Source organism: Salvelinus fontinalis, chromosome 19, assembly GCF_029448725.1.
Source record: "Salvelinus fontinalis isolate EN_2023a chromosome 19, ASM2944872v1, whole genome shotgun sequence".
NCBI lineage: Eukaryota > Metazoa > Chordata > Actinopteri > Salmoniformes > Salmonidae > Salvelinus > Salvelinus fontinalis.
This window is the reverse complement of record NC_074683.1, coordinates 51,593,025-51,618,792: the sequence shown is the minus strand read 5'-3', so window position 1 is coordinate 51,618,792 and position 25,768 is coordinate 51,593,025. Positions and strand designations below refer to the sequence as shown.

Below are 25,768 nucleotides of genomic sequence, written 5' to 3'. Positions count from 1 at the left end.
ATCATCCTGATGTGATGAGGTACTGGGGGGTGATTCCTCCAGCCAGACCATCCTGATGTGATGAGGTACTGTGGGGTGATTCCTCTAGCCAGATCATCCTGATGTGATGAGGTACTGGGGGGTGATTCCTCCAGCCAGATCATCCTGATGTGATGAGGTACTGGGGGTGATTCCTCCAGCCAGACCATCCTGGTGTGATGAGGTACTGGGGGTGATTCCTCCAGCCAGATCATCCTGATGTGATGAGGTACTGGGGGTGATTCCTCCAGCCAGACCATCCTGATGTGATGAGGTACTGTGGTGTCATTCCTCTAGCCAGACCATCCTGATGTGATGAGGTACTGGGGGGTGATTCCTCCAGCCAGAACATCCTGATGTGATGAGGTACTGTGGGGTGATTCCTCCAGCCAGAACATCCTGATGTGATGAGGTACTGTGGGGTGATTCCTCCAGCCAGACCATCCTGATGTGATGAGGTACTGTGGGTGATTCCTCTAGCCAGACCATCCTGATGTGATGAGGTACTGTGGGGTGATTCCTCCAGCCAGACCATCCTGATGTGATGAGGTACTGTGGGGTGATTCCTCTAGCCAGACCATCCTGATGTGATGAGGTACTGTGGGGTGATTCCTCCAGCCAGACCATCCTGATGTGATGAGGTACTGTGGGGTGATTCCTCCAGCCAGAACATCCGGATGTGATGAGGTACTGTGGGATGATTCCTCCAGCCAGAACATCCTGATGTGATGAGGTACTGTGGAATGATTCCTCCAGCCAGAACATCCTGATGTGATGAGGTACTGTGTGGTGATTCCTCCAGCCAGACCATCCTGATGTGATGAGGTACTGTGGGGTGATTCCTCCAGCCAGAACATCCTAATGTGATGAGGTACTGTGGGATGATTCCTCCAGCCAGAACATCCTAATGTGATGAGGTACTGTGGGATGATTCCTCTAGCCAGACCATCCTGATGTGATGAGGTACTGTGGGATGATTCCTCCAGCCAGAACATCATGATGTGATGAGGTACTGTGGGATGATTCCTCCAGCCAGAACATCCTGATGTGATGAGGTACTGTGGGATGATTCCTCTAGCCAGACCATCCTGATGTGATGAGGTACTGTGGGATGATTCCTCTAGCCAGACCATCCTGATGTGATGAGGTACTGTGGGGTGATTCCTCTAGCCAGACCATCCTGATGTGATGAGGTACTGGGGGGTGATTCCTCCAGCCAGACCATCCTGATGTGATGAGGTACTGTGGGGTGATTCCTCCAGCCAGACCATCCTGATGTGATGAGGTACTGTGGGGTGATTCCTCCAGCCAGAACATCCTGATGTGATGAGGTACTGTGGGATGATTCCTCCAGCCAGAACATCCTGATGTGATGAGGTACTGTGGGATGATTCCTCTAGCCAGACCATCCTGATGTGATGAGGTACTGTGGGATGATTCCTCCAGCCAGAACATCCTAATGTGATGAGGTACTGTGGGATGATTCCTCCAGCCAGAACATCCTGATGTGATGAGGTACTGTGGGATGATTCCTCTAGCCAGACCATCCTGATGTGATGAGGTACTGTGGTGTCATTCCTCTAGCCAGACCATCCTGATGTGATGAGGTACTGGGGGTTGATTCCTCCATCCAGACCATCCTGATGTGATGAGGTACTGTGGGATGATTCCTCTAGCCAGACCATCCTGATGTGATGAGGTACTGTGGGATGATTCCTCTAGCCAGACCATCCTGATGTGATGAGGTACTGTGGGGTGATTCCTCTAGCCAGACCATCCTGATGTGATGAGGTACTGTGGGGTGATTCCTCCAGCCAGACCATCCTGATGTGATGAGGTACTGTGGGGTGATTCCTCCAGCCACAACATCCTGATGTGATGAGGTACTGTGGGGTGATTCCACCAGCCAGACCATCCTGATGTGATGAGGTACTGTGGGGAAATTCCTCCAGCCAGACCATCCTGATGTGATGAGGTACTGTGGGGTGATTCCTCCAGCCAGACCATCCTGATGTGATGAGGTACAGTGGGGTGATTCCTCCAGCCAGACCATCCTGATGTGACCTCCAGCCAGACCATCCTGATGTGATGAGGTACTGTGGGGTGATTCCTCCAGCCAGAACAACCTGATGTGATGAGGTACTGTGGGGTGATTCCTCCAGCCATAACATCCTGATGTGATGAGGTACTGTGGGGTGATTCCTCCAGCCAGACCATCCTGATGTGATGAGGTACAGTGGGGTGATTCCTCCAGCCAGACCATCCTGATGTGACCTCCAGCCAGACCATCCTGATGTGATGAGGTACTGTGGGGTGATTCCTCCAGCCAGAACAACCTGATGTGATGAGGTACTGTGGGGTGATTCCTCCAGCCATAACATCCTGATGTGATGAGGTACTGTGGGGTGATTCCTCCAGCCAGAACATCCTGATGTGATGAGGTACTGTGGGGTGATTCCTCCAGCCAGATCATCCTGATGTGATGAGGTACTGTCGGGTGATTCCTCCAGCCAGATCATCCTGATGTGATGAGGTACTGGGGGGTGATTCCTCCAGCCAGATCATCCTGATGTGATGAGGTACTGTGGGGTGATTCCTCCAGCCAGATCATCCTGATGTGATGAGGTACTGTGGGGTGATTCCTCCAGCCAGATCATCCTGATGTGATGAGGTACTGTGGGGTGATTCCTCCAGCCAGATCATCCTGATGTGATGAGGTACTGGGGTGATTCCTCCAGCCAGATCATCCTGATGTGATGAGGTACTGTGGGGGGATTCCTCCAGCCAGATCATCCTGATGTGATGAGGTACTGTGGGGTGATTCCTCCAGCCATCAGCCTGCTGATCCCCATAAGGACTGGTTTTATCCTCAGTTAGCATTCTTTAAACAGTTTGCACAAGGCCATGTGCTCTGAGATCGGTTCCAGCTGTATTGAGCTAGAGAGAAAGAGAGAGTCAGTGTTTGTGTGTGTGAGTGAGTGAGTGCTTCTGTGTATGTCTGTGTGTGTGGAAGTGGTTTCCCTTCTATGGTGCAGAGAGAGAGAGACAGACAGACAGACAGACAGACATAAAGACAGACAGACCTCCCGACCTCCCGACCTCCCTATCTCCCTACCTCCCTACCTCCCGACCTCCCTACCTCCCGACCTCCCGACCTCCCTACCTCCCGACCTCGCTACCTCCCAACTTCCCGACCTCCCTACCTCCCGACCTCCCGACCTACCTCCCTACCTCCCGACCTCCCGACCTCCCGTTCTCCCGACCTACCTCCCTACCTCCCGTTCTCCCGACCTACCTCCCTACCTCCCGACCTCCCGTTCTCCCGACCTACCTCCCTACATCCCGACCTCCCTACCTCCCGTTCTCCCTATCTCCCTACCTCCCGACCTCCCGACCTCCCGATCTCCCGTTCTCCCGACTTCCCGACCTCCCTACCTCCCGACCTACCTCCCTACCTCCCGACCTCCCGTTCTCCCGACCTACCTCCCTACCTCCCGACCTCCTGTTCTCCCGACCTACCTCCCTACCTCCCGACCTCCCGTTCTCCCGACCTACCTCCCTACATCCCGACCTCCCTACCTCCCGTTCTCCCTATCTCCCTACCTCCCTACCTCCCGACCTCCCGACCTCCCGTTCTCCCGACCTCACGACCTCCCGACCACCCGACCTCCCGACCTCCCTACCTCCCTGCCTCACACAGTACAGATGTGCTGTTGTTTACACTACGACCTCACACGGTACAGATGTGCTGTTGTTTACGCTACGACCTCACACGGTACAGATGTGCTGTTGTTTACGCTACGACCTCACACGGTACAGACGTGCTGTTGTTTACGCTACGACCTCACACGGTAGAGATGTGACACAGACTCTGTTGTTGGTTCTCAGGTGTTTAGGATAAAGCCAGAGGTCTAATTTCCATTGAACCTTGTGTACCAATTGTACGATAAAGTAACCATAATCTTTTCTCCTCTCTATAGAAATGACTACTCTTCCTGACACTGCCACAACCCCCCTGCCTAGACTAGAGGAGACCACCGCTGCCTCGAGAGGACCAGGTAATTACACGCTGTAACACACACACACACACAGGGCTACAGGGCCTCACCGTGGTGTAAGGCTCAGACACGTATTGATCCCGATCTGTCTGATCAGCATCATTGATTGAGCTAGCTGTCCTCTGCTCCAATGAGGATGTGGTTAGTCCACTGTGTGGGCGCTGGATTTGTTCTCTTGTGTGTTTTCAACCTAATAGCTGCATAACCTGACGCTCCGTCCCAGAAATGAACTGTCTCTCTTCTAACATTATGCTGTTAACATTACGATGCTGACATTATGCTGTTAACATTATGATGCTAACATTATGATGCTAACATTATGATGCTAACATTATGATGTTAACATTACGATGCTAACATTATGATGTTAACATTAGGATGCTAACATTACGATGCTAACATTATGCTGTTAACATTATGCCGCTAACATTATAATGTTAACATTATGGCACTAACATTATGCTGCTAACATTATGATGCTAACATTATGCTGCTAACATTACGCTGCTAACATTACGCTGCTACCATTATGATGCTAACATTACGATGCTAACATTATGCCGCTAACATTATAATGTTAACATTACGATGCTAACAATATGCTGCTAACATTATGCTGCTAACATTATGCCGCTAACATTATGATGCTAACATTATGATGCTAACATTACGATGCTAACATTATGCTGCTAACATTATGCTGTTAACATTACGATGCTAACATTACGCTGTTAACATTATGATGCTAACATTATGATGCTAACATTACGATGCTAACATTATGCCGCTAACATTATGATGCTAACATTACGATGCTAACATTATGCCGCTAACATTATGATGCTAACATTATGATGCTAACATTACGATGCTAACATTATGCCGCTAACATTATGATGCTAACATTACGATGCTAACATTATGATGCTAACATTATGCTAATAACATTACACTGTTAACATTATGATGCTAACATTATGCTGTTAACATTACGATGCTAACATTACGATGCTAACATTACGATGCTAACATTATGCCGCTAACATTATGCTGCTAACATTATGCTGCTAACATTACGCTGTTAACATTACGCTTCTAACATTATGCCGCTAACATTATAATGTTAACATTATGCTGCTAACATTATAATCTTAACATTATGCCGCTAAATTATGCCGCTAACATTATGCTAATAACATTATGCTGCTAACATTATAATCTTAACATTATGCCGCTAAATTATGCCGCTAACATTATGCTAATAACATTATGCTGCTAACATTATAATCTTAACATTATGCCGCTAAATTATGCCGCTAACATTATGCTAATAACATTATGCTGCTAACATTATAATCTTAACATTATGCCGCTAAATTATGCCGCTAACATTATGCTGCTAACATTATGCTGCTAAAATTATGCTGTTAACATTATGCTGTTAACATAATGCTAACATTATAATGCTAACATTACGCTGTATGTGTGTGTCTCTGCTACTCTCTTCTCCTCTGCTGATTGCTGAGGGGTGATTCCAGGGTGTAGGGCTCCATGTTGATGAGGCTAACTGTAGCTAGCGTTAGCCTAGCACTCCTGTTGTCTAATCTATAATCTAGACCTCTATCGGTAGGTGTAAGGGCTCAGCGCTAATGCTGCATGCTAATCGCTAACAAGCCTCATTCAAGGCCGTGGGTGTGAGTTCTCCCAAAAGGAGTTGTAGGAGACGTGGAACTAACACAGCACCGTGGTACGAACTAGGCTAACACTTATCTTGTTCTCTCTCTCTCTCCTTTTGCCTCTCTACCCCTCCTCTTTAGGCACAACTGTGTGGTCTCTGGGCGGTCTGTGTGACTTCGAGTCCAGTCTGTGTGGCTGGATCCCTGACAGCATGTCAGAGCTGAGCTGGTCTCTCCACAGCGGCAGCCTCTCGTCTGGTCTAACACCTAGTCTGGATCTACCTCTGTCTCTGCCCAAAGACGGTCAGTACCGCTCACATTTACAGACATCTGGTCATCACTGGATAGGAGACACACCGACTACTGCCCTTATTATAGAGAGGTGACACCTGGTTTTAACATGGTCATCACTGGATAGGAGACACACTGACTAATGTCCTTTATAGAGAGGTGACACCTGGTTTTAACATGGTCATCACTGGATAGGAGACACACCGACTAGTGCCCTTTATAGAGAGGTGACACCTGGTTTTTGGATTGTGGATCTGTCAGACTCCTTTCTGAAATGGGATGTCTCTGCATACGTATATATTCTGCGTTGGAATATGGTCTGATGGCTGCATCATTTATAGGCGTATTTATCAGATCCTACCACTATCTACCTCTATCCACCTCTATCTACCTCTATCCACCTCTATCTACCTCTATCCACCTCTATCTACCTCTATCTACCTCTATCCACCTCTATCTACCTATATCCACCTCTATCTACCTCTATCTACCTCTATCTACCTCTATCCACCTCTATCTACCTCTATCTACCTCTATCCACCTCTATCTACCTCTATCTACCTCTATCCACCTCTATCTACCTATATCCACCTCTATCTACCTCTATCTACCTCTATCCACCTCTATCTACCTATATCCACCTCTATCTACCTCTATCTACCTCTATCTACCTCTATCCACCTCTATCTACCTCTATCTACCTATATCCATCTCTATCTACCTCTATCTACCTCTATCCACCTATATCCATCTCTATCTACCTCTATCTACCTCTATCTACCGCTATCTACCTCTATCTACCTCTATCTACCTCTATCTACCTCTATCCACCTCTATCTACCTCTATCCACCTCTATCTACCTCTATCTACCTCTACCTCTATCTACCTCTATCCCCCTCTATCTACCTCTATCTACCTCTATCTACCTCTATCCACCTCTATCCACCTCTATCTACCTCTATCTACCTCTATCCACCTCTATCCACCACTATCTACCTCTATCCCCCTCTATCTACCTCTATCTACCTCTATCTACCTCTATCCACCTCTATCTACCTCTATCTACCTATATCCATCTCTATCTACCTCTATCTACCTCTATCCACCTATATCCATCTCTATCTACCTCTATCTACCTCTATCTACCGCTATCTACCGCTATCTACCTCTATCTACCTCTATCTACCTCTATCCACCTCTATCTACCTCTATCTACCTCTATCTACCGCTATCTACCGCTATCTACCTCTATCTACCTCTATCTACCTCTATCTACCTCTATCCACCTCTATCTACCTCTATCCACCTCTATCTACCTCTATCTACCTCTACCTCTATCTACCTCTATCCCCCTCTATCTACCTCTATCTACCTCTATCTACCTCTATCCACCTCTATCCACCTCTATCTACCTCTATCTACCTCTATCCACCTCTATCCACCACTATCTACCTCTATCCCCCTCTATCTACCTCTATCTACCTCTATCTACCTCTATCCACCTCTATCCACCACTATCTACCTCTATCCCCCTCTATCTACCTCTATCTACCTCTACCTCTATCTACCTCTATCCCCCTCTATCTACCTCTATCTACCTCTACCTCTATCTACCTCTATCCCCCTCTATCTACCTCTATCTACCTCTATCCACCTCTATCCACCTCTATCTTCTCCATAACTCCACATCTCCTGTCCCATGAGCCCTGCACCCACAACCCTGCCTCAACACCACTACGATGCTATCATTCTCTCTCTCTCGCTTCCTTCTCCCTCCCTCATCTCTCTTCTTTCCTCTACCTCCTGAGCTCCAGCCCTGTTTCTCCCATGGCCTGGCTTTCCTGTCCGAACTCCCCAGCCTCGACACACACACACACACACACACACACACACACACACACACACACACACACACACACACACACACACACACACACACACACACACACACACACACACACACACACACACACACACACACAAACACACACACACACACACACACACAAACACACACACCCACCAGCGGCGGCATGACTCCCAACAATCTGAGGAGGTGCAAAGTGCGTGAGGATGGCTGGGGGGAATTTAGTTTCCAAAGAACTGAAATTCGATTTGAAAAATATGTACGGTTTATTTTTCTGCATATCTAAGCATACCTCTTGAGCTGTCTCTCTATCCTCCTGACTGGTGCTTCTCTTTTTAAGAAACTAAATATGCTTCTCTGTGTCTCTGTTAAAATCTGGGTAAAAGATTGAAAGGAATGTTAAGTACATTTTGTTATTTATTGCTATATATACAGTACCAGTCAATAGTTTGGATATCTACTCATTGAAGAGGTTTTCTTAAATTTTTACTATTTTCTACTTTGTAGAATAATAGTGAAGACATCACGACTATGAAATAACACATATGGAGTCATGTAGTAACCAAAAAAGTGTTAATCAAAATGTATATTTTTATGTTATATTTAAGATTCTTCATAGTAGCCACCCTTTGCCTTGATAACAGGCGGGTCTGTTGGACTGCGGGTTTGTTAGACGGCGGGTCTTAACCTCTCTGGGATCGCGGGACGCTTGCGTCCCAACAGCCTGTTAAAATGTAGAGCGCCAGATTCAAAAAAATTATATAAAATTAAACTTGATTAAATCACACATGTAAGATACCAAATTAAAGCTACACTCGTTGTGAATCCAGCCAACATGTCAGATTTCAAAAAGGCTTTTCGGCGAAAGCATAAGATGCTATTATCTGATGATAGCCCAATGTAAACAAGAGAGTGTATCTTATTTCAACCATGCTGGCGCTACTCAAAACGCAGATATAAAATATAAAACATGCATTACCTTTGACGAGATTCTTTTGTTGGCACTCCAATATGTCCCATAAACATCACAAATGGTCCTTTTGTTCGATTAATTCCGTCCATATATATCCAAATTGTCCATTTATTTGGCGCCGTTGTACCAGAAAAAGCATCGTCCAATTTGCACAAAGTCACGACAAAATATCTAAAAAAATGACCTCTAAACTTTGCCAAAACATTTCAAAGTACTTTTGTAATACAACTGTAGGTATTTGTAAACGTTAATAATCAAATTGAAGACTGGTCAATCTGTTTTCAATACAGGATATCAACAAACTCACGGTACTTTTCGAGTCTTGCTCAACTCTCAAACATAAATACAAGACGTCACTCCACTTCCGGGTCAATATCTTTCTCAGTTCTCTAATGAAAAACCTTAACCTTTTTCCATACAATGGCGACATCCAGTGGAAGCAGTAGAAACTGCGTGGATAGTGATTAGAATTCTGGTTTGCCCATGAGAACCCATTGAACACACAGTGACTTAAAAAAAAAAAAGTTGGTCCTCAGGGTTTTGACTGTTCTGTTATACTTACAGATATGATTCCAACAGTTTTAGAAACTTCAGAGTGTTTTCTATCCAAATCTACTAATAAAATGCATATCTTATATTCTGGGGATGAGTAGAACGAAGTTGAAATTGGCACGCTATTTTTCCATTTGTGAAAACTCTGCACCCTATCCCCAAGAAGTTGGCGGGTAATGTTGGACGGCGGGTTTGTTAGACGGCGGGTCTGTTAAACGGCGGGTAATGTTGGACGGCGGGTTTGTTAGACGGCGGGTCTGTTAGACGGCGGGTCTGTTGGACGGCGGGTCTGTTAGACGGCGGGTCTGTTGGACGGCGGGTCTGTTGGACGGCGGGTCTGTTAAACGGCGGGTAATGTTGGACGGCGGGTCTGTTAGACGGCGGGTAATGCTGGACGGCAGTTCTGTTGGACGGCGGGTCTGTTAAAGGGCGGGTTTGTTAGACGGCGGGTCTGTTAAACGGCGGGTCTGTTAGACGGCGGGTCTGTTGGATGGCGGGTAATGTTGGACGGCGGGTCTGTTAAACGGCGGGTTTGTTAGACGGCGGGTCTGTTAAACGGCGGGTAATGCTGGACAGCGGGTCTGTTAAACGGCGGGTCTGTTAGACGGCGGGTCTGTTGTATGGCGGGTAATGTTGGACGGCGGGTCTGTTGGACGGCGGGTCTGTTGGACGGCGGGTCTGTTGGACGGCGGGTCTGTTGGACGGCGGATCTGTTAAACGGCGGGTAATGCTGGACGGCGGGTCTGTTAAACGGCGGGTTTGTTAGACGGCGGGTCTGTTAAACGGCGGGTAATGCTGGACGGCGGGTCTGTTAAACGGCGGGTCTGTTAGACGGCGGGTCTGTTGGATGGCGGGTAATGTTGGACGGCGGGTCTGTTGGACGGCGGGTCTGTTGCTCCAGCGCTCTCTCTCTCAGGTCCAATACACCAGGCTGTACAGGGAGCGACTTCATGTTGGAGCACTATGAATGCACGCAGCCTCCCATCACACTAGGTGACCTTGTCTGTGTCCAAAATAGCACCCATTTTCTTTTTATGTTTGACCAGCGCCCATCAGATGTAGTGTACCATAGAGGGTTCCGTTTGGGACGGAGATACTCTCTGACCTTGACATTCCAATGTGTGCTTGGGGCCTCCTGCTCAACACAGAGAGCGAAGAGTGAACAGAGAAAGAGAGAGAACATATTCCTGTAGAGATAGAACATATTCCTGTAGAGAACATATTCCAGAAGAGAGAGAACATATTCCTGTAGAGAACATATTCCTGTAGAGAACATATTCCTGTAGAGAACATATTCCAGTAGAGAGAGAACATATTCCTGTAGGGAACATATTCCTGTAGAGAACATATTCCAGTAGAGAACATATTCCTGTAGCGAGAGAAGATATTCCAGTAGAGAGAGAACATATTCCAGTAGAGAACATATTCCTGTAGAGAACATATTCCAGTAGAGAGAGAACATATTCCAGTAGAGAGAGAACATATTCCTGTAGGGAACATATTCCTGTAGGGAACATATTCCAGTAGAGAACATATTCCTGTAGAGAACATATTCCAGTAGAGAACATATTCCAGTAGAGAACATATTCCAGTAGAGAACATATTCCTGTAGAGAACATATTCCAGTAGAGAACATATTCCTGTAGAGAACATATTCCAGTAGAGAACATATTCCAGTAGAGAACATATTCCAGTAGAGAACATATTCCTGTAGAGAACATATTCCAGTAGAGAACATATTCCAGTAGAGAACATATTCCTGTAGAGAACATATTCCAGTAGAGAACATATTCCAGTAGAGAACATATTCCAGTAGAGAACATATTCCAGTAGAGAACATATTCCTGTAGAGAACATATTCCAGTAGAGAACATATTCCAGTAGAGAACATATTCCTGTAGAGAACATATTCCAGTAGAGAACATATTCCAGTAGAGAACATATTCCAGTAGAGAACATATTCCTATAGAGAACATATTCCAGTAGAGAACATATTCCAGTAGAGAACATATTCCAGTAGAGAACATATTCCTATAGAGAACAAATTCCAGTAGAGAACATATTCCTATAGAGAACATATTCCTATAGAGAACATATTCCTGTAGAGAACATTTTCCAGTAGAGAACATATTCCAGTAGAGAACATATTGCTATAGAGAACATATTCTAGTAAAGAACATATTCATGTAGAGAACATTTTCCTGTAGAGAACATATTACTGTAGAGAACATATTCCAGTAGAGAACATATTCCTATAGAGAACATATTCCAGTAAAGAACATATTCCTGTAGAGAACATATTCCAGTAGAGAACATATTCCTGTAGAGAACATATTCCAGTAGAGAACATATTCCTGTAGAGAACATATTCCAGTAGAGAACATATTCCTGTAGAGAACATATTCTCGTAGAGAACATATTCCAGTAGAGAACATATTCCTATAGAGAACATATTCCAGTAGAGAACATATTCCAGTAGAGAGAGAACATTTTCCTGTAGAGAACATATTCCAGTAGAGAACATATTCCAGTAGAGAACATATTCCTGTAGAGAACATATTCCAGTAGAGAGAGAACATATTCCAGTAGAGAACATATTCCTGTAGAGAACATATTCCAGTAGAGAGAGAACATATTCCAGTAGAGAGAGAACATATTCCTGTAGGGAACATATTCCTGTAGGGAACATATTCCAGTAGAGAACATATTCCTGTAGAGAACATATTCCAGTAGAGAACATATTCCAGTAGAGAACATATTCCAGTAGAGAACATATTCCTGTAGAGAACATATTCCAGTAGAGAACATATTCCAGTAGAGAACATATTCCTGTAGAGAACATATTCCAGTAGAGAACATATTCCAGTAGAGAACATATTCCTGTAGAGAACATATTCCAGTAGAGAACATATTCCTGTAGAGAACATATTCCAGTAGAGAACATATTCCTGTAGAGAACATATTCCTGTAGAGAACATATTCCAGTAGAGAACATATTCCAGTAGAGAACATATTCCAGTAGAGAACATATTCCTATAGAGAACATATTCCAGTAGAGAACATATTCCAGTAGAGAACATATTCCAGTAGAGAACATATTCCTGTAGAGAACATATTCCTATCGAGAACATATTCCTGTAGAGAACATATTCCAGTAGAGAACATATTCCAGTAGAGAACATATTCCTGTAGAGAACATATTCCAGTAGAGAACATATTCCTATAGAGAACATCTTCCTATAGAGAACATATTCCTGTAGAGAACATATTCCAGTAGAGAACATATTCCAGTAGAGAACATATTCCTGTAGAGAACATATTCCTATAGAGAACATCTTCCTATAGAGAACATATTCCTGTAGAGAACATATTCCAGTAGAGAACATATTCCAGTAGAGAACATATTCCAGTAGAGAACATATTCCTATAGAGAACATATTCCAGTAGAGAACATATTCCAGTAGAGAACATATTCCAGTAGAGAACATATTCCAGTAGAGAACATATTCCTGTAGAGAACATATTCCTATAGAGAACATCTTCCTATAGAGAACATATTCCTGTAGAGAACATATTCCAGTAGAGAACATATTCCAGTAGAGAACATATTCCAGTAGAGAACATATTCCTGTAGAGAACATATTCCTGTAGAGAACATATTCCAGTAGAGAACATATTCCAGTAAAGAACATGTTCATGTAGAGAACATATTCCTGTAGAGAACATATTCCAGTAGAGAACATATTCCTATAGAGAACATATTCCTATAGAGAACATATTCCTGTAGAGAACATTTTCCAGTAGAGAACATATTCCAGTAGAGAACATATTGCTATAGAGAACATATTCTAGTAAAGAACATATTCATGTAGAGAACATTTTCCTGTAGAGAACATATTACTGTAGAGAACATATTCCAGTAGAGAACATATTCCTATAGAGAACATATTCCAGTAAAGAACATATTCCTGTAGAGAACATATTCCAGTAGAGAACATATTCCTGTAGAGAACATATTCCAGTAGAGAACATATTCCTGTAGAGAACATATTCCAGTAGAGAACATATTCCTGTAGAGAACATATTCTTGTAGAGAACATATTCCAGTAGAGAACATATTCCTATAGAGAACCTATTCCAGTAGAGAACATATTCCAGTAGAGAGAGAACATTTTCCTGTAGAGAACATATTCCAGTAAAGAACATATTCCAGTAGAGAACATATTCCTGTAGAGAACATATTCCAGTAGAGAGAGAACATATTCCAGTAGAGAACATATTCCTGTAGAGAACATATTCCAGTAGAGAGAGAACATATTCCAGTAGAGAGAGAACATATTCCTGTAGGGAACATATTCCTGTAGGGAACATATTCCAGTAGAGAACATATTCCTGTAGAGAACATATTCCAGTAGAGAACATATTCCTGTAGAGAACATATTCTTGTAGAGAACATATTCCAGTAGAGAACATATTCCTATAGAGAACATATTCCAGTAGAGAACATATTCCAGTAGAGAGAGAACATTTTCCTGTAGAGAACATATTCCAGTAGAGAACATATTCCAGTAGAGAACATATTCCTGTAGCGACCATATTCCTGTAGAGAACATATTCCTATAGAGAATATATTCCTGTAGAGAACATATTCCAGTAGAGAACATATTCCAGTAGAGAACATATTCCTGTAGAGAACATATTCCAGTAGAGAACATATTCCTGTAGAGAACATATTCCAGTAGAGAACATATTCCAGTAGAGAACATATTCCTGTAGAGAACATATTCCTGTAGAGAACATATTCCTGTAGAGAACATATTCCAGTAGAGAACATATTCCAGTAGAGAACATATTCCAGTAGAGAACATATTCCTGTGAAAAACAATCCTCCCAGCACTCCCTTCCTGCCCCTCAGATAGTTTCCTCACAGGCAGATCACTTTATGCTAAGAAGTCCTGCTTGTAGCTATCAAGAGTGCTTCCCAAATAGCACCCTATTCGGGTATATAGTGCACTACTTTTGACAAGAGCCTTATTGGCCCTTGGGTGCCATTTGGGACTCACCCCAACAAGAAGTAGAATTAATTTATCTTTCCCAGGATCAAACAGAAACAAGTTTGGACTGTATTAATTAAAGAGAAGAGCAATTTATGCACTTTATATAGTGTGTCCTTAATGGCTCCCTATTCTGTAGATAGCCTCTATGGCCCTGGACAAAAAGTAGTGCACTATGTAGGAAATAAGTGTGCCAAATGGGACGCAGACACTGTGAAGAAATAGTTAGTTACTTCCTCATCAACCTTGATTTATAATTCATTCATCTTGATGTGTTTTCTAATTCATCAAAGTTTTATCTAACTGAAAAAGAACGGCTGTTAAATAATATCAATAACTCAACTCTTCTTCTCTATGGCTGGGAGTGGGAGAGAGAGAGAGAGAGAGAGACAGAGACAGAGACAGAGACAGAGACAGAGACAGAGACACAGACACAGACACAGACACAGACACAGACACAGACACAGACATACACAGACAGACGGACGGACGGACGGACGGACGGACGGACGGACGGACGGACGGACGGACAGACAGACAGACAGACAGACAGACAGAGAGAGAGAGAGCACCTAGATCTTCTGCACAGGTTCTGCCAGACCTGGACCCTGACAGTAAAATCTCATTAAGACAAAAATAATGGTGTTCCAAAAATGGTCATCCCAAAACCCCAAACACGCAGAGCAGATTTAGGCCAATAACCAATCAAAATCCCTAAAAGAGCTGTTCAATTCTACAACAACCTAAACGGAAGTGATGTCCACACATTCCACCCCACAGAGCCATCACCTACAGAGAGATGAACCTAGAGAAGAGTCCCCTCAGTCATCTGGTCCTGGGGCTCTGTTCACAAACACAAACAGACTCCACAGAGCCCCAGGACAACAACAACAAAAACATTTAGACCCAACCAAATCATGAGAAAACAAAAAGATAACAATCTATCACACTGGAAAGAACCAACCAAAAATAAACAGATCAAATTAGAATGCAAGGTTACCTAACCACTTAGACTGACCAAACATTAAGAAAGCCCTTGACTATGTACAGACACAGTGAGCATAACCTTGTTATTAAGAGACACCGTCGTAGGCAGACCCGGTTCTTGAGAGAAGCTATCAATCAAACAAATGTATTTATAAAGCCCTTCGTACATCAGCTGATGTCACAAAGTGCTGTACAGAAACCCAGCCTAAAACCCCCAAACAGCAAGCAATGCAGGGGTAGAAGCACGGTGGCTAGGAAAAACTCCCCAGAAAGGCCAGAACCTAGGAAGAAACCTAGAGAGGAACCAGGCTATGAAGGGGTGGCCAGTCTTCTTCTGGCTGTGCCGGGTGGAGATTATAACAGAACATGGCCAAGATGTTCAAATGTTCATAGATAACCAGCAGGGTCAAATACTAATCAGTGGTTGTAAAGGGTACAATAGGTCAGTACATCAGGAGTAAATGTCAGTTGGCTTTGTCATAGTCGAGCATTCAGAGGTCGAGACAGCAGGTGCGGTAGAGAGAGAGAGTTGGAAACAGCACTTCCAGTGAACAGGTCAGGGTTCCATAACCGCAGGCAGAACAGTTTAAACTGGAGCAGCAGCACAACCTGGTGGACTGGGGACAGCCAGGAGTCATCATGCCAGGTAGTCCTGAAGCATGGCTCTAGGGCTCAGGTCTTCCTGGAGGGAGGGAGAGAGAAAGAGTGAATTAGAGAGAGCATACTTAAATTCACACAGGACACCAGATAAGACAGGAAAATTACACCAGATATAACAGACTAGCCCCCCGACACATAAACTACTGCAGCATAGATACTGGGAGCATTATCTCTCTCTCTATCTCTCTCTTTTTCAATTCAAGGGGCTTTATTGGCATGGGAAACATATGTTAACATTGCCAAAGCAAGTGAGGTAGATAATATACAAAAGTGAAATAAACAATAAAAAATGAACAGTAAACATTACACTCACAGAATTTCCAAAAGAATAAAGACATTTCAAATATTTCTCTCCCTCTCTCTGTCTCACTCCATATTGTATTGATGGTTAGGGGACACTCCATACTGTATTGATGGTTAGGGGACACTCCATACTGTATTGATGGTTAGGGGACACTCCATATTGTATTGATGGTTAGGGGACACTCCATACTGTATTGATGGTTAGGGGACACTCCATATATATAGGGAACACTCCATACTGTATTGATGGTTAGGGGACACTCCATATATAGGGGACACTCCATACTGTATTGATGGTTAGGGGACACTCCATACTGTATTGATGGTTAGGGGACACTCCATACTGTATTGATGGTTAGGGGACACTCCATATATAGGGGACACTCCATATATAGGGGACACTCCATACTGTATTGATAGTTAGGGGACACTCCATATTGTATTGATGGTTAGGGGACACTCCATATTGTATTGATGGTTAGGGGACACTCCATATATAGGGGACACTCCATATATAGGGGACACTCCATACTGTATTGATAGTTAGGGGACACTCCATATATAGGGGACACTCCATACTGTATTGATGGTTAGGGGACACTCCATATATAGGGGACACTCCATATATAGGGGACACTCCATACTGTATTGATGGTTAGGGGACACTCCATACTGTATTGATGGATTGGGCCCCTCCATATATAGGGGACACTCCATATATAGGGGACACTCCATACTGTATTGATGGTTAGGGGACACTCCATACTGTATTGATGGTTAGGGGACACTCCATACTGTATTGATGGTTAGGGGACACTCCATATTGTATTGATGGTTAGGGGACACTCCATATTGTATTGATGGTTAGGGGACACTCCATATATAGGGGACACTCCATATTGTATTGATGGTTAGGGGACACTCCATATTGTATTGATGGTTGGGGGACACTCCATATTGTATTGATGGTTAGGGGACACTCCATATATAGGGGACACTCCATATATAGGGGACACTCAATACTGTATTGATGGTTAGGGGACACTCCATATATAGGGGACACTCCATACTGTATTGATGGTTGGGGGACACTCCATACTGTATTGATGGTTAGGGGACACTCCATATTGTATTGATGGTTAGGGGACACTCCATACTGTATTGATGGTTAGGGGACACTCCATACTGTATTGATGGTTAGGGGACACTCCATATTGTATTGATGGTTAGGGGACACTCCATATATAGGGGACACTCCATATATAGGGGACACTCCATATTGTATTGATGGTTAGGGGACACTCCATATTGTATTGATGGTTAGGGGACACTCCATACTGTATTGATGGTTAGGGGACACTCCATACTGTATTGATGGTTAGGGGACACTCCATATTGTATTGATGGTTAGGGGACACTCCATATATAGGGGACACTCCATATATAGGGGACACTCCATACTGTATTGTTGGTTAGGGGACACTCCATATTGTATTGATGGTTAGGGGACACTCCATATATAGGGGACACTACATACTGTATTGATGGTTAGGGGACACTCCATACTGTATTGATGGTTAGGGGACACTCCATACTGTATTGATGGTTAGGGGACACTCCATATTGTATTGATAGTTAGGGGACACTCCATACTGTATTGATGGTTAGGGGACACTCCATATTGTATTGATAGTTAGGGGACACTCCATACTGTATTGTTGGTTAGGGGACACTCCATATTGTATTGATAGTTAGGGGACACTCCATACTGTATTGTTGGTTAGGGGACACTCCATATTGTATTGATAGTTAGGGGACACTCCATACTGTATTGTTGGTTAGGGGACACTCCATATTGTATTGATAGTTAGGGGACACTCCATACTGTATTGATGGTTAGGGGACACTCCATACTGTATTGATGGTTAGGGGACACTCCATATTGTATTGATGGTTAGGGGACACTCCATACTGTATTGATGGTTAGGGGACACTCCATATATAGGGGACACTCCATATATAGGGGACACTCCATACTGTATTGATAGTTAGGGGACACTCCATATATAGGGGACACTCCATACTGTATTGATGGTTAGGGGACACTCCATACTGTATTGATGGTTATTGGACACTCCATACTGTATTGATGGTTAGGGGACACTCCATACTGTATTGATGGTTAGGGGACACTCCATACTGTATTGATGGTTAGGGGACACTCCATATTGTATTGATGGTTAGGGGACACTCCATACTGTATTGATGGTTAGGGGACACTCCATACTGTATTGATGGTTAGGGGACACTCCATACTGTATTGATGGTTAGGGGACACTCCATATTGTATTGATGGTTAGGGGACACTCCATACTGTATTGATAGTTAGGGGACACTCCATATTGTATTGATGGTTAGGGGACACTCCATATTGTATTGATGGTTAGGGGACACTCCATATTGTATTGTCTTATCTAACTCTGGTTTCTCTATGTTCCTGTCCTTCAGACGTGGGTAACTTCCTCCACATCGAGGCCAGCCCCAGGACAGAGAGACAGCGCGCCCGTCTGGTGAGCCCCGCTGTAGGGCCCGAGACGGGGCCGCTATGCCTGCTCTTCAACTACCAGCTCCAGGGGCCCGAGAACCAAGGCCAGGGGTCCCTCAGGATCCTCCTCAGAGACAACGACCGGGAGGAGACTCTGCTCTGGGCCCTCGGAGGAGACCAGGGGCCCGTGTGGAAGGAGGGACGCGCCATCCTGCCCCAGTCACCCAAAGAGTACCAGGTACACAGACCGTAGTACAAACGCTCTTCGATTAGTGACAGTTCATTTATTTCACAGAGATAATGATGAAGTCTGTAATCTTCCTCTTCCTCTCCGTCAAGGTGGTGATTGAAGGCTTCTTTGAGCACAGCAACAGAGGACACATCTGGATAGACAACATCCACATGAGCTCCAGTACTGAGCTGGAACAGTGCACACGTAAGTGCACCTCGCGTCTGTTTTGACCTTGGCGAGCAGGAGACCGATTGCCACCAGTTACAACAGGCTGAAATACGTCCCCCCCGGGTTTACCGGTCTGTCTGCCACACAGCATAGCCCAGAGACAGACACACACACACACACACACACACACACACACACACACACACACACACACACACACACACACACACACACACACACACACACACACACACACACCCTCTGTCCTACCCTATGTCAAATTCTCTCCCTCTTCAGTCATACCCTCTCATCCAGAGTGATTTATAGAATTTAGGGCTTACATTTTTCATCCCTCCTCCGTTGGAATCGAACCCACAACCCTGGCTCTGCAAGGACTAATCTCTATCAACTCAGCCATACAGGGGCCTCTCTTTCTTCCTGGCTCTGCATCTCTCTCTCTCTACATGGTCTTAAAATTAAGTTCACAAAAAAAGGGAAAATAAGTGGAGAATAAAAATCGTATAATGTTCTCGTTCACAAAAACATGAAAGTAGGCCATGCGCCAACCCTGTGATTCTAATCTATATTTAATTACAACTTTCCCCCTCTTCTCTTTTGTTGGTTAACACAGCCTTCCACTGTCACCAGAGAGAATTACTAGACTACCTCTCAGACACAGTACAGTAGACTACCTCTCAGACACAGTACAGTAGACTAGACTCCCTTTCAGACACAGTACAGTAGACTAGACTCCCTCTCAGACACAGTACAGTAGACTAGACTCCCTTTCAGACACAGTACAGTAGATACTAGACTCCCTCTCAGACACAGTACAGTAGATACTAGACTACCTCTCAGACACAGTACAGTAGACTAGACTACCTCTCAGACACAGTACAGTAGAGACTAGACTACCTCTCAGACACAGTACAGTAGAGACTAGACTACCTCTCAGACACAGTACAGTAGAGACTAGACTACCTCTCAGACACAGTACAGTAGAGACTAGACTACCTCTCAGACACAGTACAGTAGACTAGACTACCTCTCAGACACAGTACAGTAGACTAGACTACCTCTCAGACACAGTACAGTAGACTAGACTACCTCTCAGACACAGTACAGTAGACTAGACTACCTCTCAGACACAGTACAGTAGACTAGACTCCCTCTCAGACACAGTACAGTAGACTAGACTCCCTCTCAGACACAGTACAGTAGACTAGACTACCTCTCAGACACAGTACAGTAGACTAGACTACCTCTCAGACACAGTACAGTAGACTAGACTACCTCTCAGACACAGTACAGTAGACTAGACTACCTCTCAGACACAGTACAGTAGACTAGACTACCTCTCAGACACAGTACAGTAGACTAGACTACCTCTCAGACACAGTACAGTAGAGACTAGACTACCTCTCAGACACAGTACAGTAGACTAGACTACCTCTCAGACACAGTACAGTAGACTAGACTCCCTCTCAGACACAGTACAGTAGACTAGACTACCTCTCAGACACAGTACAGTAGATACTAGACTCCCTTTCAGACACAGTACAGTAGAGACTAGACTCCCTTTCAGACACAGTACAGTAGAGACTAGACTCCCTCTCAGACACAGTACAGTAGATACTAGACTCCCTCTCAGACACAGTACAGTAGACTAGACTACCTCTCAGACACAGTACAGTAGACTAGACTCCCTCTCAGACACAGTACAGTAGAGACTAGACTCCCTCTCAGACACAGTACAGTAGATACTAGACTACCTCTCAGACACAGTACAGTAGACTAGACTACCTCTCAGACACAGTACAGTAGATACTAGACTACCTCTCAGACACAGTACAGTAGACTAGACTACCTCTCAGACACAGTACAGTAGACTAGACTACCTCTCAGACACAGTACAGTAGAGACTAGACTACCTCTCAGACACAGTACAGTAGAGACTAGACTACCTCTCAGACACAGTACAGTAGACTAGACTACCTCTCAGACACAGTACAGTAGAGACTAGACTACCTCTCAGACACAGTACAGTAGAGACTAGACTACCTCTCAGACACAGTACAGTAGACTAGACTACCTCTCAGACACAGTACAGTAGAGACTAGACTACCTCTCAGACACAGTACAGTAGACTAGACTACCTCTCAGACACAGTACAGTAGACTAGACTCCCTCTCAGACACAGTACAGTAGACTAGACTACCTCTCAGACACAGTACAGTAGATACTAGACTCCCTTTCAGACACAGTACAGTAGAGACTAGACTCCCTCTCAGACACAGTACAGTAGATACTAGACTCCCTCTCAGACACAGTACAGTAGACTAGACTACCTCTCAGACACAGTACAGTAGACTAGACTCCCTCTCAGACACAGTACAGTAGAGACTAGACTCCCTCTCAGACACAGTACAGTAGATACTAGACTACCTCTCAGACACAGTACAGTAGAGACTAGACTACCTCTCAGACACAGTACAGTAGACTAGACTACCTCTCAGACACAGTACAGTAGATACTAGACTACCTCTCAGACACAGTACAGTAGACTAGACTACCTCTCAGACACAGTACAGTAGACTAGACTACCTCTCAGACACAGTACAGTAGAGACTAGACTACCTCTCAGACACAGTACAGTAGAGACTAGACTACCTCTCAGACACAGTACAGTAGACTAGACTACCTCTCAGACACAGTACAGTAGATACTAGACTACCTCTCAGACACAGTACAGTAGACTAGACTACCTCTCAGACACAGTACAGTAGATACTAGACTACCTCTCAGACACAGTACAGTAGACTAGACTCCCTCTCAGACACAGTACAGTAGACTAGACTACCTCTCAGACACAGTACAGTAGATACTAGACTACCTCTCAGACACAGTACAGTAGACTAGACTCCCTCTCAGACACAGTACAGTAGACTAGACTACCTCTCAGACACAGTACAGTAGATACTAGACTACCTCTCAGACACAGTACAGTAGACTAGACTCCCTCTCAGACACAGTACAGTAGACTAGACTACCTCTCAGACACAGTACAGTAGAGACTAGACTCCCTCTCAGACACAGTACAGTAGATACTAGACTACCTCTCAGACACAGTACAGTAGACTAGACTACCTCTCAGACACAGTACAGTAGATACTAGACTACCTCTCAGACACAGTACAGTAGACTAGACTACCTCTCAGACACAGTACAGTAGACTAGACTACCTCTCAGACACAGTACAGTACAGTAGACTACCTCTCAGACACAGTACAGTAGAGACTAGACTACCTCTCAGACACAGTACAGTAGAGACTAGACTCCCTCTCAGACACAGTACAGTAGACTAGACTACCTCTCAGACACAGTATAGTAGACTAGACTACCTCTCAGACACAGTATAGTAGACTAGACTACCTCTCAGACACAGTACAGTAGATACTAGACTCCCTCTCAGACACAGTACAGTAGACTAGACTACCTCTCAGACACAGTACAGTAGAGACTAGACTCCCTCTCAGACACAGTACAGTAGATACTAGACTACCTCTCAGACACAATACAGTAGATACTAGACTACCTCTCAGACACAGTACATTAGATACTAGACTCCCTCTCAGACACAGTACAGTAGACTAGACTACCTCTCAGACACAGTACAGTAGAGACTAGACTCCCTCTCAGACACAGTACAGTAGACTAGACTACCTCTCAGACACAGTACAGTAGACTAGACTACCTCTCAGACACAGTACAGTAGAGACTAGACTACCTCTCAGACACAGTACAGTAGACTAGACTACCTCTCAGACACAGTACAGTAGACTAGACTACCTCTCAGACACAGTACAGTAGAGACTAGACTCCCTCTCAGACACAGTACAGTATACATATTATATATATTATATAGTATATATATTCAGGATACCCTCAAAATATATTCCTAGACATTTAGGATGTGTCTGTCCCCTCTCTTTCATTTTATTATCTCCTTCATTTGACTCCCTCTTTCATTTGACTCCCTCCTTCATTTGACTCTCCTTCATTTGATTCTCTCCTTCATTTGACTCCCTCCTTCATTTGACTCCCTCCTTCATTTGACTCCCTCCTTCATTTGACTCTCTCCTTCCTTGACTCCCTCCTTCATTTGACTCCCCCCTTCATTTGACTCTCTCCTTCATGACTTTCACCAGTATGACTTTCACCACCTTCCTCTCTGTCTCACCTTCCTCTCTCCTCAGTCTCACCTTCCTCTCTCAGTCTCACCTTCCTCTCTCAGTCTCACCTTCCTCTCTCAGTCTCACCTTCCTCTCTCAGTTTCACCTTCCTCTCTCCTCTCAGTCTCACCTTCCTCTCTCAGTCTCACCTTCCTCTCTCAGTTTCACCTTCCTCTCTCCTCTCAGGCTCACCTTCCTCTCTCAGTCTCACCTTCCTCTCCCCTCAGTCTCACCTTCCTCTCTGTCTCACCTTCCTCTCTCAGTCACACCTTCCTCTCTCCTCAGTCCCACCTTCCTCTCTCAGTCTCACCTTCCTCTCTCCTCAGTCTCACCTTCCTCTCTCAGTCTCACCTTCCTCTCCTCTCAGTCTCACCTTCCTCTCTCCTCAGTCTCACCTTCCTCTCTCAGTCTCACCTTCCTCTCTCCTCAGTCTCACCTTCCTCTCTCAGTCTCACCTTCCTCTCCTCTCAGTCTCACCTTCCTCTCCCCTCAGTCTCACCTTCTCCTCTCAGTCTCACCTTCCTCTCTCAATCTGACATTCCTCTCTCAGTTTCACCTTCCTCTCTCCCCTCAGTCTCACCTTCTACTCTCTGTCTCACCTTCCTCTCTGTCTCGCCTTCCTCTCTGTCTCGCCTTCCTCTCAGTCTCACCTTCCTCTCTGTCTCACCTTCCTCTCTCTCTCACCTTCCTCTCTGTCTCACCTTCCTCTCTGTCTCACCTTCCTCTCTGTCTCACCTTCCTCTGTCTCACCTTCCTCTCTCTGTCTCACCTTCCTCTCTCCCCTCTGTCTCACCTTCTCCTCTCTGTCTCACCTTCCTCTCTGTCTCACCTTCCTCTCTGTCTCACCTTCCTCTCAGTCTCACCTTCCTCTCAGTCTCACCTTCCTCTCAGTCTCACCTTCCTCTCTGTCTCAACTTCCTCTCTATCTCACCTTCCTCTCTGTCTCACCTTCCTCTCTCTGTCTCACCTTCCTCTCTGTCTCAACTTCCTCTCTGTCTCAACTTCCTCTCAGTCTCACCTTCCTCTCTGTCTCACCTTCCTCTCTCTGTCTCACCTTCCTCTCTGTCTCACCTTCCTCTCTGTCTCAGCTTCAGTAACTGCCAACCAGAGAAAGGAATACATTCCTAAAATGGCATCCAATTTGAGTTTATTTTGTTGCTGTACCACATAATGTAGCCTATATTGTATTAGTATGCTGTAGTATTTCGATCAGAATGGCATCGCCTATTTAATACAACTTAGTCCTTCTCTTTCTTTCAGAACCCTTCGCTGCATTCCCTCCTGACATGACTGGTGAGTTGGCCTTGTTGTCTTTGACTACTTCCTGTTTCCTGTGCCGAATGTTCGTCTACTTCCTGTATGAATATTTGTTGCTTCCTGCTTGTTGCTCCGCCCCAGCTTGCAGTTACGACACTGGTTCCATGGACACGAATTTACCTGATTCGAATTCCATTCCAAAGCATAGTCTTAAACTGATGCTGTTCCAAAACTGAATCTGAATCTCGTTTAGGTATAATGAAACAGAGGAGAAACTACTTCCGGGTTTCAGTTTTGTTGGTATTGAACTTGCTCCTGGGGTTATTAATATCGTGGGGATCAGGAAGCTACCGTTACCAACTTAATGCATCCCAGCATTATGATCAGAGCATGTGTCCCCTCGCGCGCATGTCTGAAGTCAAGCATCCATCCCATTATGTCCCATCGTGTTGTTGTCGTCTCTACATATAAACAGGTGAAAAGAGTCTGAAAGAAACTGCACACAGTCATGTTTTGAATTAGCTTTTATATATTCACTACTGTGAAATATTTGTTGTTCCATTATTTCTGTCTACAAACTCAGAGCAGATAGTGTTTTGTATGTACCGGGAGTCTAGGCTATGTACAGCTGTATGTACTGGGAGTTTAGGGTATGTACAGCTGTAGGTACTGGGAGTCTAGGGTATGTACATCTATATGTACTGGGAGTCTAGGGTATGTACAGCTATAGGTACTGGGAGTCTAGTGTATGTACAGCTGTATGTACTCGGAGTCTAGGGTATGTACAGCTGTAGGTACCGGGAGGCTAGGGTATGTACAGCTATAGGTACTGGGAGTCTAGGGTATGTACAGCTGTAGGTACTGGGAGTCTAGGGTATGTACATCTATATGTAC

General features: G+C 44.6%; 1 protein-coding gene across 2 annotated transcripts in view; it reads left to right on the top strand.

The window, feature by feature from the left end:
* The window catches only part of nrp2b (neuropilin 2b), a gene marked incomplete at its 5' end in the record, with an annotated part of 103,854 nt that overhangs the window by 51,481 nt on the left and 26,605 nt on the right, over positions 1-25,768 (top strand). For both annotated transcript variants that reach the window (XM_055871923.1, XM_055871922.1), the window contains 5 exon segments: positions 3,999-4,076; positions 5,894-6,055; positions 18,949-19,223; positions 19,325-19,421; positions 24,878-24,910. In XM_055871923.1, coding sequence (XP_055727898.1) covers positions 3,999-4,076; positions 5,894-6,055; positions 18,949-19,223; positions 19,325-19,421; positions 24,878-24,910 — 645 coding nt within the window.